This window comes from Balaenoptera ricei, chromosome 3, assembly GCF_028023285.1.
Source record: "Balaenoptera ricei isolate mBalRic1 chromosome 3, mBalRic1.hap2, whole genome shotgun sequence".
Classification (NCBI taxonomy): domain Eukaryota; kingdom Metazoa; phylum Chordata; class Mammalia; order Artiodactyla; family Balaenopteridae; genus Balaenoptera; species Balaenoptera ricei.
This window is the reverse complement of record NC_082641.1, coordinates 171,628,247-171,653,341: the sequence shown is the minus strand read 5'-3', so window position 1 is coordinate 171,653,341 and position 25,095 is coordinate 171,628,247. Positions and strand designations below refer to the sequence as shown.

General features: G+C 50.2%; 1 protein-coding gene across 4 annotated transcripts; it reads left to right on the top strand.

Moving 5' to 3' along the window:
• Nucleotides 1-217: 217 nt before the first annotated feature.
• Nucleotides 218-21,855, top strand: TPM4 (tropomyosin 4). 4 transcript variants are annotated; one of them, XM_059918204.1, is made up of 9 exons: nt 218-384; nt 5,369-5,494; nt 9,834-9,967; nt 12,523-12,640; nt 13,208-13,278; nt 14,222-14,297; nt 16,085-16,147; nt 16,234-16,303; nt 17,313-17,677. In XM_059918204.1, the coding sequence occupies exons 1-9, from the start codon at nt 271-273 to the stop codon at nt 17,393-17,395; spliced, it is 855 nt and encodes a 284-aa protein (XP_059774187.1). In that variant the 5' UTR covers nt 218-270; the 3' UTR covers nt 17,396-17,677. The 4 variants fall into 4 exon arrangements, with proteins under 4 accessions (XP_059774187.1, XP_059774185.1, XP_059774188.1 ...); XM_059918202.1 differs by lacking the exon at nt 17,313-17,677 and adding an exon at nt 20,416-21,855 and having other exon boundaries at nt 228-384; XM_059918205.1 differs by lacking the exons at nt 218-384; nt 5,369-5,494 and adding an exon at nt 5,660-6,035 and having other exon boundaries at nt 17,313-17,603.
• Nucleotides 21,856-25,095: the final 3,240 nt, after the last annotated feature.

The following is a 25,095-nucleotide window of genomic DNA, read 5'->3' as shown; positions in this document are numbered from 1 at the left end:
TTTTTTTTCCTTTGAGAAAATCCTAGACCCAAATAAGGCGAGGGCTGTGGGGAGGCCGGTGAGCTGGCCAAGTCCTCCTGAGCAAGCAAGCAAGTGGCGGCTGGCCCAGCCGGCCTGAGCTTGGGCCTCCTCCAAGACTCGCCCCGCAGCAGGGCGGCGCACCCCGGGGAGCCTATAAGACCCTCTCCACCGCCCTCGCCGCTCACTCGATCCCGCAGCCAAAGCCCTAGCTGCAGCCCTTCCTGCGCCTACGCCCCCCACTGCCCAGCCATGGAGGCCATCAAGAAGAAGATGCAGATGCTGAAGCTGGACAAGGAGAATGCCATCGACCGGGCCGAGCAGGCGGAGTCGGATAAGAAAGCTGCTGAGGAGAAGTGCAAGCAGGTGACGGACGTGCCTCTGCTGGGCTGCACCGGGCAGCCCAGCACCCTCTCTGAGCTGGCGAGATTCTGGGGCCGACGGTGGGGGTCTGGGAAATCTTGGTACTCAGAGGTTGGGGGAGAGACAGGGGGTGATGATCTGGCTGAGAAAGAGTGATGCTTCGTCTTCCCTGGAGGGGTCCCTGGGCTGGGAGAGAGGGGGCCAACTGGACCCACTCCCAGCAAAGCCAGTGGGAGCAAAGCGAATGAGAGAGAGAGAGACTAAGAAGGCGTGTGAGAAAGAGAGGGGTGTTTGTGTGGGCTGGTTCTGTGTGTGCACATGTGAGGGTGTGCGGATGTGTGTTGGGGTGAAGGTATCAGTGTTGGGGGGTATCCTAGAGGGGGTGGTTTGGGGATGCTGTGTGTGTGAAAGGTATTTGTGTGTGTCTGAGCATTTGTGTGTCCACATGTGTTGCATGTGTGTTTCAGCTCTCTGGAGGGGTGAAGGTGACTAAGAATGTGTGTGCAGAGGGAAGCCTGCGCGCGCGATTGTTGGAAAGTGGGTGTGAAAGAGTGTGGCTATGTTTGTGAGTCTGCGTGTGTTGATGGTGGTATCAGCATGGGTTTGGGTGTATGGGGGAGAGGCTAGCTGTGTGTGTGCTTGCGCAAAAGCTGACATGACATTAATGGAATGTGCGGGTGTCAGGGTGAGTGTGTGTGTGTGTGTGTGTGTGTTAAGGTGACTGTGTGTTTGGGCTGGCGTGTGTGCGCGTGTGTCAGGGTATGTGTGTGCCTGTTGGGGTATCTGTGTGAGTGTGGGTGACCCGGTGCCCGTGTCAGGGCACACTCAGGTGTGACTGTGCGTGACAGCCCAAGGAGAGTGGCCAAGTGTGGGTGCATGGCGGGGCCAGCTGTGACCGACTGCAGGGGCAGCTGAGTGAGGGGCTGGGGGCTGGGGTGGGTAGAGATTTGAGGGTGAACCTGACAATCTCAATGTGTCTCTATGTTTCTGGGGAGCCCTTGCTGTGAGCCTGGCAGGGGAAGGCGGAGGTACCTGTGGAAGGCAGAGGCCCCGGACCCAGAGCTTTGGAGACAGGGTTCCCAGGAGGCTCGGGCAACCGGGACACATCAGAGAGCTAATGGAAGTGTCCTGGGCTGGGCAGTCCCAAGGCCGTGGCTTGGGACAGAGCAGAAGTCAGTTGTCTGTGTCTGGGTGGCCAGAGCCGCCAGTGAGAGGAGGGAAGGGGGTCCTGAGCCCTCCCACAGTGCCCTGCCCCACACAGCTCATCTGAACCCTTGGGGTCAAGTGCCAAGCCCTCAGGAGCATCAGGGTCTCGAATAAGCCCCAGGAGGCGCTTAGGACGGTGCCACCAAGTGCCCAGCCCTGCCCATCCCCGTCGTCAGGCCAGCTCAGCAGGTAACAGTGCAGGCTCTGAGCTCAGGCTGGCCTTGTTCATAGCTTAGTCACTGAGCACCCTGGAACAAACACCTTCACCTCTCTGTGCCTCGGTGGCTACATGTGTGAAATGGGGAAGTGAAAGTGGTGCCTCTCTCACCAACATGGGAGGACGAGGGGTGACTAGGCAGGTGGAGCCCTTGGCCTGGTACCCGGCACAGTGTAAGCACTCAATAAACTCAGGATTCTTTCCTGCCCTGCCCTACCTCCCCTTTGGGCCTCCCCATCCCCCAGTGTCCCGGGGCTGCCCTAGGCGCCTGTGACACATCCGCACAGGACAGCCCCACCCCAGTTCTCCCTGCCACAAACTCTCCTCCTCCCTCCCTGGCAAACACAAACACCCATCCTGGGCTGGCCCTGAGCTGCCGGCTTCCATCCATCATTTAGCCCTTACCAAGAGGGGCTTAGCTAGGAATTCAGAAAAAAGCAATTTTATGGCTCTAATTTGCACTAAGGTGTGAGTGACTGATAAAGCACACTCTACCAAGGCGCACACAAGTTCAAAAGGGAAGGCTCCTCAAAGCGTCCAGCCAGCTGCATGGCCAAGGAGGCAGGGACAGGTTCTCTGGTCTCCAGCTGGATTTTCATTCTGTTCTTTTTTTTTTTCCACAAAGCTGCCCACTGGGGTGGACTTGTGCTCAAATCCAGGCCAGATCATCTTCTAGCTCTGTAACTCAGGGCACATTGCTGCCCCTCTCTGAGCCCTCAGTGCTCTTATCTGAGAAATGGGGGCAAACAATGCCTTCTGATGGCAGCGCACCCAAGATTCCAGAGGTCCAAAGCAGAAGCCTGAGCCCCATAGAGCAGATTGCCAGTTCTGCCTGGGACAAAGGCAGGAGGTCGTGAAAGACTCAACTTATCTGGACTGCCTTGTGCTTCAGGAGGCCAGAGAGCATGGGTCTTAGGCCAGCCTGACCCTCAGGGAACCTGCAGCAAAGTCCCAATTCCAAGCCCTCTCTCTCCAGTATGGGAATGGGACCAGGAGGCCCAGCCTGCCCACTTCCTGCCCGCTCCCCTCCCAGGGCAGTGACATCCGCCCCAACTGGCCTTTGACCCCACATCCTGCCTCAGCCCTGCCCAAAAGCCCCATTTCCAGGGACTATGGTACGCAGCCCATGACCCTCCTGGCCAAAGTTTTACAGGCAGGGAAACTGAGGCCCCAAGAAGGAAGTGACTTGAGGGAGACCTTGCAGGGTCAGTGCAAGGCTCAGCCCCCCGGCAAGGCACCACGCACCCGTACACACTTTGTGTGTGGAATTCGGACAGAGGGAAAGGAGCCCAATCTGTGTCAATTTTATTTATTTTTCAGACCCAGCTCCAACCACTGAGGGGTTTGCAGTTGTGTCATTGATTCATTCTGCAAACTTCCCCCGGGGTTCTGTGGTGAACATCAGGCCCAGTCCCATACTGGGTGATGCTGGAGCCCAGAGTGACCTCAGCCCCAGGCCTGTCTCGCAAGGAGCCCCAGGCTGGGGGAGACAGAGCCAAACATGGAGGGACACCCCCTGCCTCAGGGGTCAGGGTTGGGCGAGAGGGTGGGACGGGGACTGGGGGCCCAGGGCAGCAGTGCAGGCCACCCAGGGGAGGGGGCTGGGTGTGGAGGGTCAGTGGGAGGAGGGCATGATGGGCAGTGGGCACAGTATAGCCTACCAGTCAAGCAAATCTGTTTTGGAATCAGTCTGACAAGGGTTCCAATACCCTACCCGTATGGCGTTGGGCAGGTCCCTTTCTTGTTTAGGGACTCAGTTTACCCTTCTGTGACACGAGGCTTCAGTGGGATGGTACTTGTAATGTGCCTGGCACATTCTAACTGCTTCATAGGCCTCTGCCTACCTTATTACAGTCCCTACTCCTTGTTGTCCAAACATTGCCAGAAAAAGTCGTCAGAAACAATCTCGACACCCAAATGAGCCCAATGCTGCAGAACCTGCCCTCACTTTTTCATGTTAAAAGAGCATTGTGCCTGGCACACAGTTGGCACCTAGGAAATGCCGTACCACACAGATCTGGAAGGAAGTCAGGTGGACGCTGGGTCAGGCTGACCTGTCTTTAAGGAAACTGGCTCATTTTCTCAGTGAAAGTGGAAGTTCAAAAGCAGCTGCCAGGGCACTCAGAGACCACCACGTCAAGGCTTCCATTTTGCAGATGAGGAGACTGAGGCCAGAAAAGGGGATGGGGTCATACAGCTGGGATTTGGAGTCAGGCTCTCGGGCTCCTTGCCTAGAGGTCAAGTCAGGGTTGGTGGACCCTGTCTTGGGCCGGAGCTGCAGCCACCCTCCTCCTCCTCTGATTCCCCCACCCTCTTTTCCATTCCCCAGCTCAGCGGTAGGACACTCAGTAGCCCTGGAAATGGGAGGCTGAGTGGGAGGTTGGGATAGCAGCCCTTTTAAGAATTTGCACACACGCATGCATGCACGCGCACACACACACACAGAACCTGGCACATTTTGCACATTGTCTCAGGAGTGAACATGAGCAAGTCAGGGAGGGATGCAGAAAAGCAGGCCTGTTATGAGGGCCTGTTCAGATGTGGGTTCCAATCCTGTTCTGTGTGATCCATGGAAAGTCACTCCATCTCTCTGGGCTTCCTGCTGTGAGGAGGATGCAGGGCCCATGGGGGCTGCCTGCCCACCTTGGGAGCGTGAACAGGACCAGGGGTCAAACCACCTGAGACATAAAGTCAGGTCAAAGCCTGATCTGGACTGACCGCCCCAGCCCAGAGTTACTGCAGGGGAGGGAGGCGCACAGAGGGAGGGAGGGAGGGTGACAGAGAAAGCTTTCTGAGCTGACCCTTGACTGGTGTGGTGGGGGGTGATGGAGAGGTGAAGGGGTCTGTGGTTTGTACCCCATAGACCTGACCTTCTCAAACTGGGGGTGCCAGGAGGGTGGCAAGACTCTTGGGATAAACAAAAGAGGACTGAAAATGTGGGGAATGCAGGGGACACTTTTATTAAAACGAACACAAGCCAGATTGCAAGAATTTAAAAGATTTAACCTGAGCCTTCCAAGAAAGTGATCTTTAAGGAGTAGCTCTCTTCTAGTAAGCCCCCAAAGTCCAGGAGTGGGGGACGGGGGCGGGGATTGAGCCTGTCAACCCTTCAGGGTATTTTGTGAGAACCACTCTCTTGGGCAATAGGGAACCATGGCAGGTTCTAGACAGAGGGAGGGTAAACATACTTAGGAAGCTCCTCTGGCTGCCAGTGTTGGGAAGGCTGAGGGCAGGGGGATGGTCCAGGCCCACAGTATGAGACTCCCCTGCAAAATTGAACGCGTGTTTGTAGGGGACGTGTCGGGACTTGTTTCCCAAAAGCTGTGATCCATTCTGCAAGAGTATTGGGGGACTCCAAAAAAGATAAGCACAGCTGGTCCCAGGATAAGGAAAGGATGTGAAAGTCATATTAACAGGTATGAGTGGTGCGTTTATTGAGCGGTGCGTGACATTGTTATCCCTGTTTTACAGATGAGGAAACCTGGACTCCTATGAATGCGGGGGACGCCCCTGCGCCGCAGGGACGTGGCCCCCAGGCTGATGCGTCCCCCTATCTGTCCCCAGGTAGAGGAGGAGCTGACGCAGCTCCAGAAGAAGCTGAAGGGGACGGAGGATGAGCTGGACAAATACTCCGAGGACCTGAAGGACGCGCAGGAGAAGCTGGAGCTGACGGAGAAGAAAGCCTCCGACGTATGTGCCCAGTAATGGGGGCGCCCGCGGCAGGGCCGGACAGGAGCCCCGGGGCCGGGCGGGCGGGAAGCGCTGGAGGAAGAGGAGGAGGAGGAAGAGGAAGAGGAGAAGGCGGTGCCTCCCAGCGCTTTCTCCAAATAAGTCCCGAAAGGGGGCACTTTCCAGCAGCTGCGGCCAGCGGTGCCGACGTCAGGCCCTCCCCCAGCGGTGCTGACGTCGGCTGCCCGGCCGGGTGACCTCATCGCCCCGACAGCGGCCGGGCCGGAGGCGGGGAGAGGCGGGGGCGGCCCTGGCGCAGGCAAAGGCTCTAGGGCCGGGGTGCGGCTGCTGCAGCTCTCGCCAGAGCCGAGCCGAGACGAGCGCCCGCCGCTGCCCGCCGCCCGCTGCCCGCTGCGTGCGCCTCCGCGCCATGGCTGGCCTCAACTCCCTGGAGGCGGTGAAACGCAAGATCCAGGCCCTGCAGCAGCAGGCGGATGAGGCGGAGGACCGCGCGCAGGGCCTGCAGCGGGAGCTGGACGGCGAGCGCGAGCGGCGAGAGAAAGTGAGAGCCTGCGCGCCGGCTCCTGCACCCCCGGCCGCGGCGCGCCCTCCTTTCTTCCCTTATCCCGGCGCCGCCCGCTTCCCGCGCTCCCTGCCCGCCCGCCGCTGTCGCCCCCCCCCCCCATTATCGCCCACATTATCCCACCTTTGCACCCTCGGGCCCCGGCGCTCCCGATCGCGGACCCGCAACCTGGGACCCTCTGCTGAGACCCATTCCTCCATCGCCATCCTCCTTCCCTGGCCTGGGACGGGGGAGGGGGCGCCGCATCCGGGTCGGGCGGGGCCGGCCGAGCGGGAAATGGGGGGATGGGACGGAGGGGGGGGGTGTACGCGATCCTGGAGTGGGGAGAGGGGGTAGGGGGCACCCTGCTGCCTTCCGACTCGCCGCTGGCGCCGGGGTCCGGGCGGGGGAGGGCGGGGAGCTGCTACTCCACCTAGGAGCGGGAAGTGAGAGTGAAAACGTTGAGCTTCCATTGTCTGGGGTTGGACAGGCCAAAACCGGGAGTGGAGCTGGCGTCGCACTTTCTCGCCTCTTCCGAGGTTTCCCGGTTCCTGCCGAACTTTCCCAGCTGTTCCCAGGGGCGCGGCGGCGACGTGTCTGCTCCAGACAGGGAGCGGAAGTTCAGTCCCGAGCCGCCGGCCTTTCCCTCCCCAGCTGGTCCCTGCGGGAACGCGGGCCGCGGAACCCGCCTTCCTCTAGAAGACCCTTGGAATGTTAGCACTGGGCCCCCGACCCAAGATCGTTTTGTGTGCGGCCGCTGCAAGTTGCGGGGCTTGAGGCAGATAATGGGGCTGAATGAGGAGGGGGCCTCACCGCCCTCTCTCCGTCCCCTGATTGCCACTTGGGACGGGACAGGTGGTGGCCACCAGTGGGACTGGAGAGAGATCTGTATTCCAATCCCATCTCATACCACTTGGTGTACTTAACTGCTAGGAGCGTGTCTCCATCTATAAAGTAAGGATGACAATAATGCTGACCCCAAGGATAGTTGGGAGGGTCTCAGGAGTAAAACCTCCCTACATGGCAACTGGCACATAGTTCGAGCTCTATTCCTGGACTTTTTTCTCCCCTCGTTATACCCCTAGAGGAGCTCACAGCCTAGTGGGGGGACAAGGGGAGTCAGACAAATAAGGCTGATTAACATTGCGGGCGGGGTGTGTCTGCGTTCTGCTATGGGAGCATGACAGAAGCAGACAACCAGTGGGGTGGGCTTCAAAATGGAGGTTGAGCAGTCTTATAGAATAAATAAGAGTTTTCCGGGACAAGAGACTGTGCAAAGACTCAGAGGAAAGAAAGTTGGGGGAGAGGGTGGAAGCCCAGGGTCCCTGAAAGCTGGAGTGCTGGGACTCAGGGTGGGAACCCCAAAAGTGGAAAAAGAGCCCAACCAGATGGAACTGCCATGTGTACTGACAGGTCTGGGGAAGAGGCCCCCAGACTGTTTCCTCGCTGGCCAGAGTCAAAGCGTTTAATCCTGTAAGGGCTGGTCTGGCGTGAAGAGGCCTCAGAAACCTGGTGTAAGCCTCCAACAGTAGCCAGTTTGGCCTCTTTCGCACACGTAACCGGCATAACCCTCCCTCTGATCTCATCCCAAGTCATCTCTGGAGGACAATTACTTCTGCTTAAAAATGGCCCTCAGCTGTGAGCCAAGACTTAGGAGTGGGACAGTCCAGTATGGGAGGAGACATGTTTTTGGAAAGTTTCGAACTTCTTAAAAAGTTCACTTTTCAAAGCACGCTTCTCTTGATCAGAAAAGGGGAAAAGCCTTAAGAAGTTTCCTGGGCAAAAGGAATTGAGCCCAGGGGGGAAGGGGGGGGGCCACCTTTTTCAGTCTCTTGTAGAGAAAGCCAAGAGCCGGCGTGTGGCAGACTTCTGGGTCTGCCTCCCGACAGCTGGTTTCGTTTAGATTTTTGTGTGATTAACCGACATCTTCCTGTTCCTTTGCCACATGTATCTAGCAAGCCTCTTTTACCTTATAAGGGAAATCCTTTGTAGCATGTAGAAGCTTTGATTGCAGGAAGGGGTGGAACCAAAAATGACTAGCAGTGACTAGCAGTTTTTCAAAAATACATATGTATGTATGTATGTATGTATGTACATATATGAATGTATCTCAGAACTGTTTCGATTCCAGATAGTTGAAAATGTGCCAAAAGCTTGGTTGTCAGGATTCAGAATCCCCCACGTAAAGAGGCGCTCTTTTTTTTCTTTTTTTAAGACTACTCATGAATCAAGCACCTCTGCATGATCTAAAACGTCAGTTCCTTGACTACTAATGGGTATGAGGTTTCTTTTTGGGGTGACAAAACGTTTGGAATTAGATAATGGTGTTGGTTGCACAATTTTGTGAGTGTACTAAAAAAACGTGGGGTGGGGGGGGAAGTCAATTCCCGCCCCAGCTGCTGAAAGAGTTAAGATTCATATAATTTAAAAAGAATACAAAGCACCCACTCATTGGAAGGAGTGGGTGACATTTCTTAAAATGGTTCATCAGTGGTGTAAATGGATTCCCCAAACTGATGTTTCAGAGGAAGTTGCGATCAGAAACACCTGTGGGAGCTTCTGCTGCCTCTGCTGCTAGGACTCTGGAGCTAAGAAAAGTTTCCTGACTCTGTGCTTTTCAGCAACTCTGGCCTCATTCGATTACTCCACTGATGTTTACAGCCTTCCCCAGTTCGGAGGTTCTTTATTTATCTTGTTATGAAGAAGCCAGGGTAGCTTGATATTTCTCCCGTCGGTTGAGCTCCATTTTACCAATTCTCAATATTCCTAAGTGTGTGGCCTCGAAGGCCCCCCCAGGACTCAGAGCACAGGTTCGGCAAGGGAAGAACCCTGGACTGGGGCTCAAGAAGCCGTTTCCTACCAGCCCTGTGACACTGAACCAAACTACTTCACCTCACTGAATCTCTCAGTTTCCCCAGCTGTAAAATGGGTGAGATATGTGGGGATTAAATGAGGTGAAACCATGGCAGTAAGAGCTGCACTTTGTGGGACTTCCCAAATGCCAGGTGCAATGCCATACCCTTCCTTTACAGTCCCCACAGAGGAGTGAGGCAAGCAGGCCCTGGGATAGGGAGACTCAGAGCAAGCCGTGAAACGACCTGCCCAATGCCACATGGCTATAAACTGGCAGAGCGGGGATTCTGACCTAGCACATTGCGATCCTGGAGTTCTTGCTTTTATGCACGCCACCATATTACCTTCCTTGTAGGTGAAAACACCTTGAAAAGCCACTAACAACATTCTGACATCTCTCCCATGCCTGTAACCAAGTTTTCTTTCCTTTCCTTTCTTGTATCTTTTTGTCCCAGCATCTCTCAGCCAGGCTTGGTTAAGGATGGCGTTCCAACTGGGCTGCCCCCAGCCTCCCTCCCAACTTTATGGCCAACATGTAACTGAGGCGTCCAGATTCTTGCATTTGTCTTGCCATTCAGGTGGCTGGGAGCAGACCTTATATGACAGGGTGAGCCGGTCACTGGTGGCCTTGCTCTCTAGAAATACCATGGAGAGGCCAGCACCGTCCTCTTGGAACGTACCGCTTACTAATCTCTCTCTCCTGTATTGACTTGACAGACTGTCCTATTGTGGTGGATGTTTGCTGACATTTGGGGGAAAGATCATGCGGAAAATTCACATTCTCCAGATGAGACAGAGTGTGAATTCCTTATCACCTGGATTCCTGGGTGGGCTTTGGCAGGGGAAGCGGGTTAGCTGGGGGAAAGGGCACTGTGTGAGTGGAGGGCTCTTGCTGCTAGCTGACCTGTTTCCTTCTTAACCTGGCTGCACCTCTGACCTCCCTAGGCTGAAGGTGATGTGGCAGCTCTCAATCGACGCATCCAGCTCGTTGAGGAGGAGTTGGACAGGGCTCAGGAACGACTGGCCACCGCCCTGCAGAAGCTGGAGGAGGCAGAAAAGGCTGCAGATGAGAGTGAGAGGTAAGGACGCTTTGAACCCAGTGGCATTAGCGTTTGCTTCTGGGAAACGGGGATCGTGTTGTAGAGCGGACCTCCCAGAGCTGGGGTGAGAGTAAATGAGATCACACGGACATGCACGTGTGCACATACTTACAAATGCGTATGGTTTGTACGTAGGTGCAATGCCTTGTAAACCATCATGCTGTATGTAGAGGCATTTGATGTGGTGGTTCCAAAGGAAAACTAACAACAGGCAGAAGAAGGCAAAAAATGGGCACATATAAGATTGCAACTGCAACTGTCATTGGCAATCAGTTTGCAGAGCGCTGCTTCTCACATTCTCCCTGAAAGTCCCTGTGCATCTCGTCATCAGTGTTCTCAAGACATCAGTTTCCAGGGTGATGTGAGAAGGCGGGGGATGAAAATTTGGAATGGGCCATCTACATAGATGATCGTTAGCAGTGCTTCAGGCTTTGGGCTACTGGACAGCTGTATGTCAGGGACATGCACAAACCAGTCCCATTAATATATTTGCCACTGACAGAGCTACGCTGCCTCCAGAAGGGTACTGTGTCCTCCGGAGTGGGTAAGTTCTCTGGCACGCCTTGGCGCAGGCTCTGGAGGACTGAGGGCAGATTGTGTAATTCACAGAAGCAGCTGTCTCTGTGTGGTGGTAAATGGGTTCCTTGTGTGGTCATGGTGTGGGCTGGCCCATTGGTCCTCGTGTATCTGCCACATCACCACAACAGAATTCTCACCGGACCCATCCACCATAGTTTTCTGGTATATACTCCTCCCAAGGGTTCATTCCCGATTGTACTGTTGTGACCATACACTGGAGATGCAGAACCAACTGGGGAATCTTGGAGATTGACTTTTCGAGTTGCCCAAGTGGGAAATTTCTTCCCGTGCAGTGGAATAGCCCTACCCAGGGCACAGATCCCTGCTTCAGCCACTTAACAGAGGGAGAGGGTGGCAGCTCAGGGCAGTCACAAGGAAGTGTGAAGGATCCAGTCACAAGTTGCTCATGGCTGTGCCTGGGGCCTAGATTAGCTGCTACCCTTGTTCACAGTCAGACCAGCCTGGCCAGATGTCTCACTTCTGTGACTTCCCCAAGGCAAACCAAGAGAGCCTGGGAAGGCCCCCTCACTTATTGGTATCACGTTACCAGAGGCCTTTGATGGCACCCCTGTTAGAGACTGCTGTTTAGGTAGAAAGAATTTTATACTTGGGAGATGGAGAATCTAGATTTAAGTCCTTCCACTGCCGTTTACTATGTGGCCTTGGACAAGTCACTGTGATCTCTCCACTACTGCAGAGGGTTTTCCAAGCTTGATGATCTTGAGGATTGGTACAGACATGGAAGAGTGTTTTGATAGTCAGCTGAGAATGGTAGTGATAGTCCGAATGAAAGTATTTATTAGAAGTATATGGTGGGGGTGGGGGTGGTGTGATGAATTGGGAGATTGGGATTGACATATATACACTAATATGTATTAAATGGATAACCAATAAGAACCTGCTGTATAAAAAAATTAAATGATTCAAAAATTCAACAAAAAAAAAGAAGTATATGGTCCTCTGCTGTGGGCAGGCATGACACACATCGATACATTATCCTGCACTGGCCTCTTCTTTGGAAGTATCTGATCTTACCTTGTCCACCCCAAGCAGTGCAGGCTAGAGTGAGCTCCATTTCACGGTCAAAAGTTGTAGGAGACTACCAGCCGTTCCCAGGACACTGTCCTTTCCAAAGTGGACTTCAGTTCAGTATCCACTTCAGTTCAGGCCTTCCTCACCCATCATTCTGTGGGTACCTGCCTCTTACCTGGTCTTCCCACTGCAGTCCATCCATCATTCTGGTTTCCACTCACTCCTGCTTTTGAAACCCTGCTGTGGTTCCACGTCCCCTTGGCATAAAACACTTAGTGTGTCACTCAAGCAGCCTATGGTCCAGCCACCCTGACCTCCCTGCCATATTCTTTCATTCCTCTGGGGCTTTCTTGTACAGCTCTGTCTCACTGAAGAATACCTTTCTCCTTCTTGTTCATTTGTGGACTCTCTTCTGGAAAGTGCCTTGTCTCGCTCACACACACACACACCCCTTCGCTGCAGCAGAATTCATCATTCCAACAGCCAAGCTGGGCCCAGACCTCCGATCACATCGTGGTAACTGCTGGCGTACAAGTCCCCCTTGTTACTAGTCAGTGAGAGACTCTGTAGGATGGGAGCATGGACCCTGGAGCCACATCACCAGAGTTTGAATCCCAGCTCTGCCACTTACTGGCTGTGTAACCTTAAGCAAGTTACTTGCTTAACTGAGCCTCTCTATGCCTCAGTTTCTTCCTCCGTGAAATGGGGATAATGTACCTACTTTGGGGGCGGGGGTTGTGAAGTTTGAGGCACTTAGTGCCTGGCATTTGGCAAAGATGAAGTGAATGTGAGCAGCCCTACAATTTCCTGTTTGGAGTATGGTTCTTGGTAGATGTCAGAGAAGTGTTTAGATGAGCAGATGCATGGAGGTGTGTGATGAGGCGGTAATGTATGGAAGTAATGACGAGGTTTGCTCCTTGCAGAGGAATGAAGGTGATAGAAAACCGAGCAATGAAAGATGAGGAGAAGATGGAGATTCAGGAGATGCAGCTCAAAGAGGCCAAGCACATTGCTGAGGAGGCTGACCGCAAATACGAGGAGGTGAGTGGGGGTGAGTGGGGCTGGTAGATGGCAGCAGCAGGAAGTGGGGAGGAAATGGATCTGTGATAGGGAGAACCCTGGGGCCGCCTAAAGGAAGTTCTTGGTCAGCTCAGCTGTCCTTCTGTGTCCACATCTGTTTTCCTAAGACAGCCACTTGGCTAGGAAACCATATCTTCCACGATGCCGAAAGTCCTGGGAAATTCTGTGACACTCAGACAAGTGGGGACTTCGACTTAATGGGGAAACCAAGTGATCAGATCCCTTTTTTGTCCTGCAGCTTGGTGTTAGGCTAAAATGGGGAATTGTGGTCCCCAGTCGTGGGTCTTCAGACCATGAAAGCTCAGTTGCTCCTTCTGCCTGCCCTCATGGTCCCATCTCTTCCTTCACTTCCCGGGGCCTGAGGGAGAGAATTTAGATTTTCTCCGGGACTGTCTGGGTCGGAGCAGCAGCAGAAAGCCCCACATTGCAGATGGTCTGGGCGTGGCCTTGCTGTCTGCACGGGGGAGGGCATCAAACTAGACGTGGCTCTTAGGGCTCAGTCTTGGTCGATCCTTCCTATCTCTGCAGGTAGCTCGTAAGTTGGTCATCCTGGAGGGCGAGCTGGAGAGGGCGGAGGAGCGTGCCGAGGTGTCTGAACTGTGAGTGGCAGAGCAAGGCTGAGTGGCGCCCAGCTCAGCTCCGGGGCGGGGGTGGAGCTGGGAGGGAGTCGGTTGTGTTGGGAATGGATACCGGCCAGGGCCTCTGGCCAAGTGGATGGGCATCTGAGACTCGTTGCTCAGTGCCTCCTCTTTGCCTCCATGGCTGACAAAGAATGATGGGCGACTGTTTGTTCTTACTGCCCTGGGCAGTGCTGCCCACGTGTTGACTCTTCCCACAAAGGTATTGGGAAAGATGAGTGAGACAGGCAGTAGCAGAGAAGCCCAGAAGTCCCATTTTCCCAGAGAGGATCCTTCAGGAGGCTGTGCCTTCTTAAGGGAACACTGAGGGCAGGGTGCCATGTCGGTGTTTAAATGCCTTGTTCTTGATGTCATTGTTTGACTGGGACACATTCCTGGGGGGAAAGGTGAGAAGCTTGACCAGAATCCCCACAAGCTCCCCACCAGAAAACCAAAAAGCCTCCCCCCTCGGACTTGGGTGAGGAATCCAGCTCGAGGAATCCAGCTCCCCGGAGCATTCCTGCTGTGCTGAGAGAGATCTGGTTTCGAAAATCCGTTCCAAGCTTGCGTCCTGGAGTGTCCGGTGTAAACTCTGATTGCTCCCGGCCTCCATCTCATTCTTAAACACCTTCCGGAGTCAGCCTCATCAATCATAGATTTCACAAGTCCCTGTTGCCTCAGACTTGGCAGGAGCCCAGGAGTGCTTTACAAACCTTCCAAATACTCCTCGGCCTGCCGCGCCTTTGCCTGGCATGATAGTGTTTTGATAAACACACAGCGCTGTGTCTCAGAAAAACCCATTAACATTTTTCCCCCCGCATTCCTTCTGGGGGCCCCTGGAAGTGCGATTCCTCCTTTTGAAAACTTCTTTTAGAGGAATTGCCTGATGTAAGATAAGACACAAAAATCCCTTGTCTTTGGGCAGAAAATGTGGTGACCTGGAAGAAGAACTCAAGAATGTCACTAACAACCTGAAGTCGCTAGAGGCTGCATCCGAAAAGGTTGGTGGTTGGCTTGAGCTGGAGGGTGATTTGCCAGACTTTCTTCTTTTCTTCCCCCAACGTACGCAGGAGCGTGCTAGCGTATCAGGGATCTGACCTGTATTTGCTAACAGTAGCTTTGGTGCCCAGCAGCCAGGTTTTTCCCCTACAGAGAGAGGTGTCCCGTGGCTAGATTTCCCCCTTTTAAGATGGGGTCTTAGCACCATCTTTTATCTCTACCTCCCGGAAGGTGGAGATGGAATGAGATTGGGACCTGGTCAGGCGCCTCTTAGGGAGATCTGAGCATCATCACATAAATACAGAGCCTACAGAGCCTCTCAACTGAATCCCTGGGTTCCTCCAGAAATACTTTCTAGAAGGTCGAGCGGCAATCAAAGGTGGAATTGGGCTTTTTTAGTTGAAACAGTCCCCAAAGCAGTCATTACAGGAGAGAGCATTAGGAGCAACATACACGCTCTTCCATGGCCTTCTTCCCACCCCCCGCCAACCCCTGCGGCTGAGTTCTGCATCCTCATCTCTTCCCCATTCTCCCTCCTCCTACTCCCGTCCAGTTGCATTGAACTTCAGTTTCACAAACATTCCATGTTGGTCACCTTCAATGCTTTGAACCTGCTGTCCACTCAGCCCGGGGTGGCCTTCCCTTTGCTCTCTGCTTGGCAACCCCCTATTCATCCTTTAGGCCCCTGCATGAGAGGCCCTCCCTGATTGCTCATCTAGATTAGGTGTTTCTCAGCTGTGTAGCCCCACCTACTTCTTTTCCTATCATGATGGTTGATCACGTTTATCATAATCAATTGCATGCCTTCCTTGCTAGATTGTAGGTTTTAAGGACAGGGACTATGTCTTGTTTAGAGCTGTGTCATTAGTCCTAGCGTTGTGCCTGGCGTATATCTCATACTAGAATAGTTGGTGAATAAATGCAGACCACACGTGTATGCCAGATGCTGCCCTGGTCACGGGGAGAGATGCTACAGTGATGGTACGGCTTCTGCTCTTGAAGATCTCGAAGTCTAGCTGAGTAGAGGGGTTGATAAAGTAACAAAGTGCTGTGGGGCTTCAACAGAGGGACTTCGCAAAGTTGGGAAAGGTGTCACGAGGAGGTGACGTTAGAAAAGACCGTAGAGCGGGATGCTGGCCAGGAGCTCAAATTCCAGTCGGGTTCCAGTCATGGCTTGTCACTTCGTAGCCATGTGACCCTAGACAAATTAGCTAACCTCTCTGTTACTCTTTACTCTTCTGTAAATTGGGATTGATGATATCTAGCAACATAGCAGGCAGTTAATGAAGGTTCGCTACTATTCATCTGAGTCGAGCCCTGAAAGACAAACATAACTTCTGACAGATAGTAATGAGGAATGGAACATTCCATGCTGGGGGGCCCAGTTGTAGTCAAGGGCTGGAGACCAGAGAATACTCAGAATAGGGTTAGGAAGTGGCCAGCACCTTGGGGAAGCTGGTGGGAAGTGGGGTTGGAAACATAGGTTAGGCCAGCTGCTGTGGAGGGCCTTGAGTAGCCTATTTCCATTCAGTCATCTGCACCATCTTCATCATATGTGTATCCTGAGTTATCAGCTCAGATCTTGAGATCAATAGCATCCCAGAGGGATCTCCCCCAGATTCTCTGAGTTTTGCACCCAGTTCTTCTGCCTGGGAAGGTGCCTGTCTCCATTTCTTAGGCAGGTTCATAGCTTCAAGCACACACTTTTCTCCGAGGAACAGGGAACATGCATTCTTCTGTGCTTTTTTCCCTTCCTTTTTTAAAAGCAGTGTTTTGGTCTCTCCCACAGTATTCTGAAAAGGAGGATAAATATGAAGAAGAAATTAAACTTCTGTCTGACAAACTGAAAGAGGTGCGTGTGATTTCCACCCAACTAGTTCAGGTTTCTCCTGCGGCTGGTCTTAAAGCAGTCATAGTGACTCCTTTCTTCTGCCCTAGGCTGAGACCCGTGCCGAATTTGCAGAGAGAACAGTTGCAAAACTGGAAAAGACAATTGATGACCTGGAAGGTATGAAATTACCATATAATTATGTTTGCTCTGCCTCCCTCTACACGACACGTCCCCAGACAGTTGGGGGGAATCTGGAAAGGCTGATTTGGGCTTTGTCCACTTTAGGATAGCGAAGTGCAGAGTGATGTCACATGTGGAAGTCTGGAGCCCTGGAATGGAACAGTGCAAATCAAATTCAGACTAGGGTCGCCATTTTTCAAGAACTAAAATATTTCTGCTTAATTAGCTCCACATGTGAGTATAGAGACACAAATATGGCTGATTCAAGTCTTTAGAATTTCCTTTAATTTGCTCATTTCTGACACGCCTTGCATTTTTTAAATGCCTTGCATTTTTACAGAAGCTCTCTCCCAGAGAGTGCAAAGCTTATCACAGTATGAGAAAATGGAAATTCAGAGACCGTGGAGACCTGAATTAAGACTCCAGTCTGTGAGTCTGGTGCCCACATATCCCAGAATTTCTCGAAGAGTTCCATCTTTAAAAAAAATTGTCCCATGTTCTTCATGAAATAACCCAGAAATTCCAGAATCTTGGGGTTCAAACGAAATCTCCCAAACTGCCTGTCCCACCCAGAAAGGGTACAGAACTCATTCCTCAGACCATGTGTCCCAGTGTTTGATTTAGGAAGTGAGGTTTCCATATAAGGGAAAATGCCCCATTCCAAAGTATAGCCTTTGGACTGGATGACATCATTGAAAGTCAGAAATAACCTGGGGTGGGAGACTGGTGGGGAGAAGCTCTAGCCATTTCTAGTCACCACTCTTTTTAAAGGTTCATTATGGCTAACCCCCTGCAGAACTTCACACCACTTAGAAATCACTCCATAGATCTTTTGTTTTCTCTTTTGTGTTACACAGGACACAACTTTCTCCTAGTTCATGCTTTGTTTTCTCACTTTTTTTTTCTTCCTCTCGTTGCTCATGTGTGGCACTCCATTCTGACCCTCGCGTTCTGTACCCTGTACCTCTTCTTCTGAACTCTCTCCCTGGGGACCTCCGCCCTCTAGACGAGCTATATGCTCAGAAGCTCAAGTACAAAGCTATCAGCGAGGAGCTGGACCATGCTCTCAACGACATGACCTCTCTCTAAGAGGCGGCTGGGGTGCTGCCCTCTGTCCTAGCAATACCGAAGTCTGCCTTCTCACTGTGGTGCCTATACTCCTGTGGGCTTCTAGAAGCTAGAAGCTCCAGTTTCCTGCCTCCTGGTTCGAACTTTCAAGCCTTCGTCTGCTGTGTCTGTGACTGTGTGACCGAAATAAAGACAGGCGGTCCTCACCTTCATGCCCTCTCATTTTCATTTTCTCCACTTGCCGCTTTTGAGCCGTAGCTATGAGGCCCTTGACCATGATTGCAACCAAAAGTGAGTGGTTCAAATGAAGAGCTCGTTTCAAAAAGAAAATTATGCCCACATGATTCTTTTCTGACAATGTAAAAACAAATGCCAACTTGGCCTGAGCTCTCAAATGTATTAGCTAACTGTATCTGCACGCCAATAGCAGTTTCTCCTTAAATAGAAATTATGTCGAATGGAGACTCAGCCAACCTCTTGAGCAGCTTAATAGAGTCAGCAGAACTTGCAAACACCAGCAGGCTTATCGCTAAAAAGAGGCTACCTTTGGATGGGGCTTCATCTGTGGATTCAAATAGCGGCAATGGCATTTTGGTCTCCTTAGTCCTCCTTTTCTCATGTTTTCTCTGTGATGTACTCGGAGAGTGGTGCCTGGGGTTCCCTATGTCTTCACTGTTCACGGAACACCTCTCCAGCTCCCAGTCCTGGGAGGCAGTTCACCAGTGAAGCTCACCTCTACACCCTGCTCTTAGAAAACAACTATACAAGGGATTAAAGGGCATCCCATTAACAGGGCAAGGGAATGGAGGCTGCTGGAATGCCAAACAAAGGAAGTAAGGTGACTCTTTCCTGAGTTCCAAACGAAGTTGCCTGAGATGCTAACATCTATCTCCCCTCATACTTGAATTAACTAGAACCAGGAACCTTGGTTTAGTGAGAGCTCATAAAGTTTGCGTGTGGGTGCTAAAAGGTCACACCTATGGTGACCAAAAGCTCATCAGTTTTCCCAAGAGAATCCAAATTTTAAATAGTCTGTCTGGTTCTCCCCTGCACCCCACCGCTGCCACCACCTTAAATTGTCCCAGAAACACTGACATTTTGATGTCCAAGCCGTCTTCCAGGCTGCCCCCTGAACCTGAAAATGGCATGAAAAGCTCCAGTTAGATCATTAATTTTTGGTCACTATAGCTTGTTATTCCTCATCCAGTAATTTTTTATTTAGGTGGGAACCTCTGTCACAATTCTTTAGATTCAGTCCTCCAAAATACATCTTCCCTAAACTACCCATGCCCTTCCACCTCCAACCTTTCTCTGTTCCTAACTGCTGTCCACCCTGAACTTCTGCATAAACCACTCCCCTCGCATATTGCTACACATATGCCCCTGGAAAGATTAAACTGTGTAGGGGTAGGTGTTTTTTGTTTGCTCTCTCTGCATATCTGTTCCTGGGATTTTTCCAGACATATGTAGCCTCCACCCTTTGAAATCACTGCAGCCCTGTCTATCCAGTCATTCTGCATAACTAAGCACCTAGGTGGAACTTCATTTAGCGATTAGGGCTGTGGAGATCTACTTCTACCTGTTGACAGCGTGGGGGCCTGTCACATTCTCAAGGGCAATTAACACTATAGGGGAAAGTTAGTCTCAGACCTAATGACAAAGTAGATGCCAGGGAATCCAAGTGGCAAGGTGTGAAGTGAGGTCGGGATTTGGAGTTGGGAAACCTGGGTTTACATCCCAGCTCTACCATTTTAGCTGTGCAACCCTGAACAAGCTGCTTAGCTTTTTTGCAAAAACAAAAGTGATAGCTCAGTTGCTGAGGATTAAATGAGGTAATGGAGAAATTGGTTCACACATAGTAGGCCCTCAGTTACTTCTGTTAATCCAGACTGGACAGGCCCAAGTAACTGTCCTCTGAGAGAATCCTCCCAGATCATAGTCACTAGATTAGATTTTTTTAAAGTGCCACATCAAATGAAAGGTTCAGTAGTTTTAGTTGAAAGGCTGCCATCTTTCGCAGTCATTTTTATTCTTTCTGAAAATTTCCAAGCTGATCATATCACATTTTATGAGGCATTTTGCTTTCCTCTGGTATTTTAATAAGTCTTGGCCCTAGTCCTTATCAGCCATCACTCATTGCAAACCAGTTCTCTCTCATGCTCTGTCATGCACAGCCCTAGATGGCATCTTAGATTTTTGGGTTTTGTTGTTTTGTTTTTTTTTTATTTGTTTCATCAGCTCAATTACTTAATAATGTACCTATAGTCTGGCTTAAATTTCAATCATGTTGCATTTACCTGCAGTTTGACTACACTGCTATGGACACATAGAAACAATAACACAATTATGCCTGGAATTTAAACAGCCATTCCCAGAAGCTCCAAAGGAAAGATGGGTTACAGGATTATCTTTCCCTACCATAAGCTCAAGGATTAATTAACCAGCACTAGGGAGAAAATGTATTAAGTCATCCGTATCTTAGACTAAAATCTGTGTAGCATTTCATAAGTTCTGAAGCATTTCTCATTTGTTCCTCATAATAACCCCCATGCCATACAATGGTATTATTATCCCCATTTGATAGATGGGGAAACTGAGACCTAGAAAGGTTAAATGGCTTACTTCATTGGCCCAACTGGGACTTAAATCCAGGTGTTCTGACTCTAGGATTGCCAGATTTATCATATTAAAATATAGGACACCCAGTTAAATTTGAATATCAGATAGGCAATGAATAAATTTTTAGCATAAGTATATCTCAAGCAACATTTGGGATACACTTGTGTTAAAAAATTTATTCGTTGTTTACCTGAAATTCAAATTTAACTGAGCACCTGTATTTTATTTTGCAACCCTATCCGGCTCCCAAACCTGGCATTTAGTGTCTACTAGTCCCTGGTGTTCTGCTATAATTAAAATGCAGAGTACTTTCTCTGCTCTTTCACTCTGGCAATGTGGAGTTTAGAAACCTTTTTTTTTTTTTTTACCTTTAACAAAGATGCTTATTAATTTATTTTTCCCTCATTCTTAATTCTCACCAGAAAAGCTTGCCCAGGCCAAAGAAGAGAATGTGGGCTTACATCAGACACTGGATCAGACACTAAACGAACTAAACTGTATATAACCAAAACAGAAGAGTCTTGTTCCAAAAGAAACTCCAGAGCTCCGTGTCTTTCTCTTCTCTTGTAAGAAGTTTCTTTTGTTATTGCCTCTTCGCTTTGCTGGAAATGTCAAGCAAATTATGAACACATGACCAAATATTTTGTATCAGAGAAGCTTTGAGCACCAGTTAAATCTATTCCTTCCTTTTCCCAAATGGCACCAGCTTTTTCAGCTCTATTTTTATCCTTAAATTGCATTTATTCCTAAGGTAGGCAGGGTATTTCATATTGAGCATACTCTCTTAAGACTGAGGGCATTTGGCTCCTGGGAGAATAGACAACCTCACACTTTCAAAACACAGATTCCGATATCTAGTCATGGGTCAATTTAAAAGGTTGAAGAATATCCACCATCGGTCACACTATAGGAGGCCAGGGACCGTCACATTAAAATGGGTGGGGATTTTCCATCCAGAGCAAAACAGGGGGGTGGGGGTGGGATTACTATGGGAAGTCATAAACCAGAGAGGTTAACCTAATCATCCTGGCTCTTTTCCACACTCCACCGTGCAGAACAAACATCCTCTGAGCAGTCAGCATGAGAATGCTTGGAAAAGAGCCATAATAATTACCCAAATGTTTTCAGAATAGATCCTTGATATGCTCTTCTATATGCTTCTTTCACTCTAAAGTTGTTCTCTGAGGAGCTGATGTCTTATTCCAATAATGACCCATGCTTATCTGCTCCGATAGGAGGCCATCCACTCAGCAGGAATGAATGTTGTAGAATTCAGTCCTGTTCAGAGAAGCCGTATCAAAAACACTGCTAGCATCAATAGTTGAGTAAGACTGTTTTTCTATAAACAAATATTGGGCAGAATGGCCCTCTCTGACAGCAAAGTAAAGATGAAAAAGTAATTGGCCCAACTTCATCTCCTCTATACTCCAGGGACTGGCAAATTGGAGATTTACTTATCTGGAATTTTAATTCCTTCTTCAGGACAAAGTTAATCAAAGACCAAGAAACTCCTGATTAAACTGGATATGGAGTATTTTGTAGGCAGGGCTGCACATTTTGTCTTTGTTATATTTCTGCTTTCTCAGTTAACATCTCAGAGCTGAAACATTCCACATTCCCCAGCAGTGTGGGAGCCAACTCAAGTTTACAATTCTGACTAAAAATCACCCTGCTTCTAGCTTATCCAAATCCTCTGCCCCTCACTCCTATTTATTAAGCATCACACTACCCAGGAGATACACTAGCAAATTGTGCAACTGAATAAAACCCACACTTTTCATTTAGATTCTTGCAACTGTATCATATGTAATAGTATCACTTTTTCTACATTTTGGTCAAATAAATTTTTACATAAACTACAATTTGTGTGAATTTTAGAGTGTGTGGGGACATACACAGCATTATGGTTTGACAAATGTAAATGGGATAGAAAGGAAAGATAACTGTACCAAGAACTCAGCAAATGTTATTTATTTGCTGTCTACCATGACTGCCTGATATAAGGATTATGATCTCTATATTACAGGTGAGAGCTCTTTGCCTTAGTAACTCAAAGCTCCTGTCCTTTGTTATTCCCAATCCTGCCTGAGCCAGACTAAAAGAATGTGAAAGATTTTAATAGACAAGATAGGAGCAGGAAAGATGGTCCCTATCACTTGAGTCAGGAAAGCACAAGGCCTGCCTGGATAAGGTTTTCTCTGTGTGACATATATAAAGGAAAGAAGTAGGAAAGCTGGAAGGTAGGCGGGGTCCACATTGATGAGAGCCTGAACTGAATTTGGTCCGGAGTGGAGAGCCACTGATCAATAATCAATAAATAAAAGAGGGCTTCCCTGGTGGCGCAGTGGTTGAGAATCTGCCTGCCAATGCAGGGGACACGGGTTCGAGCCCAGGTCTGGGAAGATCCCACATGCCGCGGAGCAACTGGGCCCATGAGCCACAACTACTGAGCCTGCGCGTCTGGAGCCTGTGCTCCGCAACAAGAGAGGCCGCGATAGTGAGAGGCCCGCGCACCGCGATGAAGAGTGGCCCCCACTTGCCGCAACTAGAGAAAGCCCTCGCACAGAAACGAAGACCCAACACAGCCAAAAATAAATAAATTTTAAAAGAAATAAAGAAAGAAAGAAATAAAAGAAATAAATTAGGAAAATCCACTTAGCATTCATTGCCAGGAAGGACTAGAGTGGGGGCAGACTAGAGGCAGGAAGATCAGTTAGAAAGCTATTTCAGTTCATCCAGGACAGTGCTTGCCAGATTGGAATAAGAAGAAGTGATCTGAAGGAAAGTAATCTTTAGACTTGGCTTACTGGATGGCAGGAACTTAAAGAAGAAAGTGTCAAAGGTGACTGCAGTTTCACTACCTGAATTGCTTTGAGATCTGCCTTAAGATCTGATCTTGGGGAAGGGGATTAGGGAATCAAAAAGAAATGAAAGCCTTTAAGACACGAATGCAGTATGCAAACAATTGTTTTGTTACCAAGTACAATTAAAAACATTTCCTTCATTTTAATTCAACATTTAGCTGACACTGTGAGCTTGTTTAGGTGGTAGAGGCAGGGAATGTCGATGAATAAAGTATAATGCCCTCCTCTAAGTGCCCTACCACTGCTAGATTGAAGTTCCTCCTCTCCCTCCTCCCCACCCCCTTGGGCTGTAATCTAATCTCAGTATACTGTTTTAGTCATCCTGGTGCCTCAGCACCTATTATAAGTAACGTTTGTTAAACTGACATGTCTCAGCTCTTGGGGAGTTCCCAATCCCATGAAGGGTGGGTGGAACAAAAGGTGAGGTTAGGACCAGATTGTGAGGAATATATCCTGCCAATAGACCATGGATGGATATTGGATAAATGTTTTAGACTAAGCTCACTGCAGGGTGGAATCTGGATTAGAGAACGATCAGGGAGAGCAGTGGAGAGATGTGATGATCCAACGGGCAAAAGAAATAGAAGAGCAAGGGACTTCCCTGGTGGCGCAGTGCTTAAGAATCTGCCTGCCAAGGCAGGGGACACGGGTTTGATCCCTGGTCCGGGAAGATCTCACATGCCACAGACCAACTAAGCCCGTGTGCCACAACTACTGAGCCCACGTGCCACAACTACGGAGCCTGCGCTCTAGAGCCCACGAGTCACAACTACTGAGCCCGCATGCCACAACTACTGAAGCCCGCGTGCCTAGAGCCCGTGCTCCACAACAAGAGAAGCCACCGCAATGAGAAGCCCATGCACCTCAAGAAAGAGTAGCCCCTGCTCGCTCCAACTAGAGAAAGCCCGCGCAGCAACAAAGACCCAATACAGCCGAAAATAAAATTAATTAATTTTTTTAAAAAGTAGAAAAGCAAGGTTTAAGGGGTATTTAGAACATCCTTAAAAACCAGGCTGTGAGGGATGAAAGAAAAGTATGGTGGCTTAGGCCTCACTCAGAAAAGTAATTCAAGACAAGCTAGTGTGAGTACAAGACGACAAGTTCAGTTGTGGACATGATGAGTTTGAAGCATCTTTGACAGATCCAAAGGTAGGTGCCCAGGAAGTAGCTGGGACATGGAGGGATGGCTGGGCTATGGGTTCTCTGAGAATCACCAGCATGGAGACAGTAGGAGCCAAGAAGTGAATACGATCACCCCGGAAGCAAGAACAGACATAGAAAGAACCATGAGGAACACCAAGCAAACCCCCCCCCACCAAAAGACTGCAATGGAATCTGAGAAGCAGCACCCAGAGAAGGGGAGGTATAGGTAATAAAAGAAACAGGCAAATAAAATGGGAAGGGTACCGGGCTTCCCTGGTGGCGCAGTGGTTGAGAGTCTGCCTGCTAATGCAGGGGACACGGGTTCGAGCCCTGGTCTGGGAAGATCCCACATGCCGCGGAGCAACTGGGCCCGTGAGCCACAACTACTGAGCCTGCGCGTCTGGAGCCTGTGCTCCGCAACAAGAGAGGCCGCGATAGTGAGAGGCCCGCGCACCGCGATGAAGAGTGGCCCCCGCTTGCCGCAACTAGGGAAAGCCCTCGCACAGAAACGAAGACCCAACACAGCCATAAATAAAAATAATTAATTAATTAATTTTAAAAAAAAATGGGAAGTGTACCAAGAAAAGGAGAACTGCCAGAGAAGGTAGTCAAGAGTATCAAATGCCACAGAGGCTGAAGCCAACCAAGTGGTCTATGGCCCTGGTTGCAGCTTTTCCTAACCAGAGCCAAATAAGCAGAAGAACGTGCTGCAGTTGGAGGGAGGAGAGGCAGGGGCCATCTTTTTTAAGATCCTTGGGCAAGTCTCCAGGACTGACCCCAGAGTGACACATAGCGGTGACGCCACGCTGGTGGTGTGTGGCCCGTCTCTACGATGCAGGAAACCATCATGATCAAGACGTCAGCCTCTGAAGCTGGTCACTTTGAGTTCAAAAACCAACTTACCTGGTTAATAGCCTGGGAAAGTCACTTAACCTATTTGGCCTCGGTTTTCAAACCATAAAACGGGGGTGGGGGGCGGGGCGGGGAGGACAATAATACCTACCTCAGTGGGTCGGGGTGGGGATAAAGTATTTCATGTATTTTTTATAAGTGCTAACAACACTGGCAGGCACAGAACCAGGGGAGTCCTGCGGG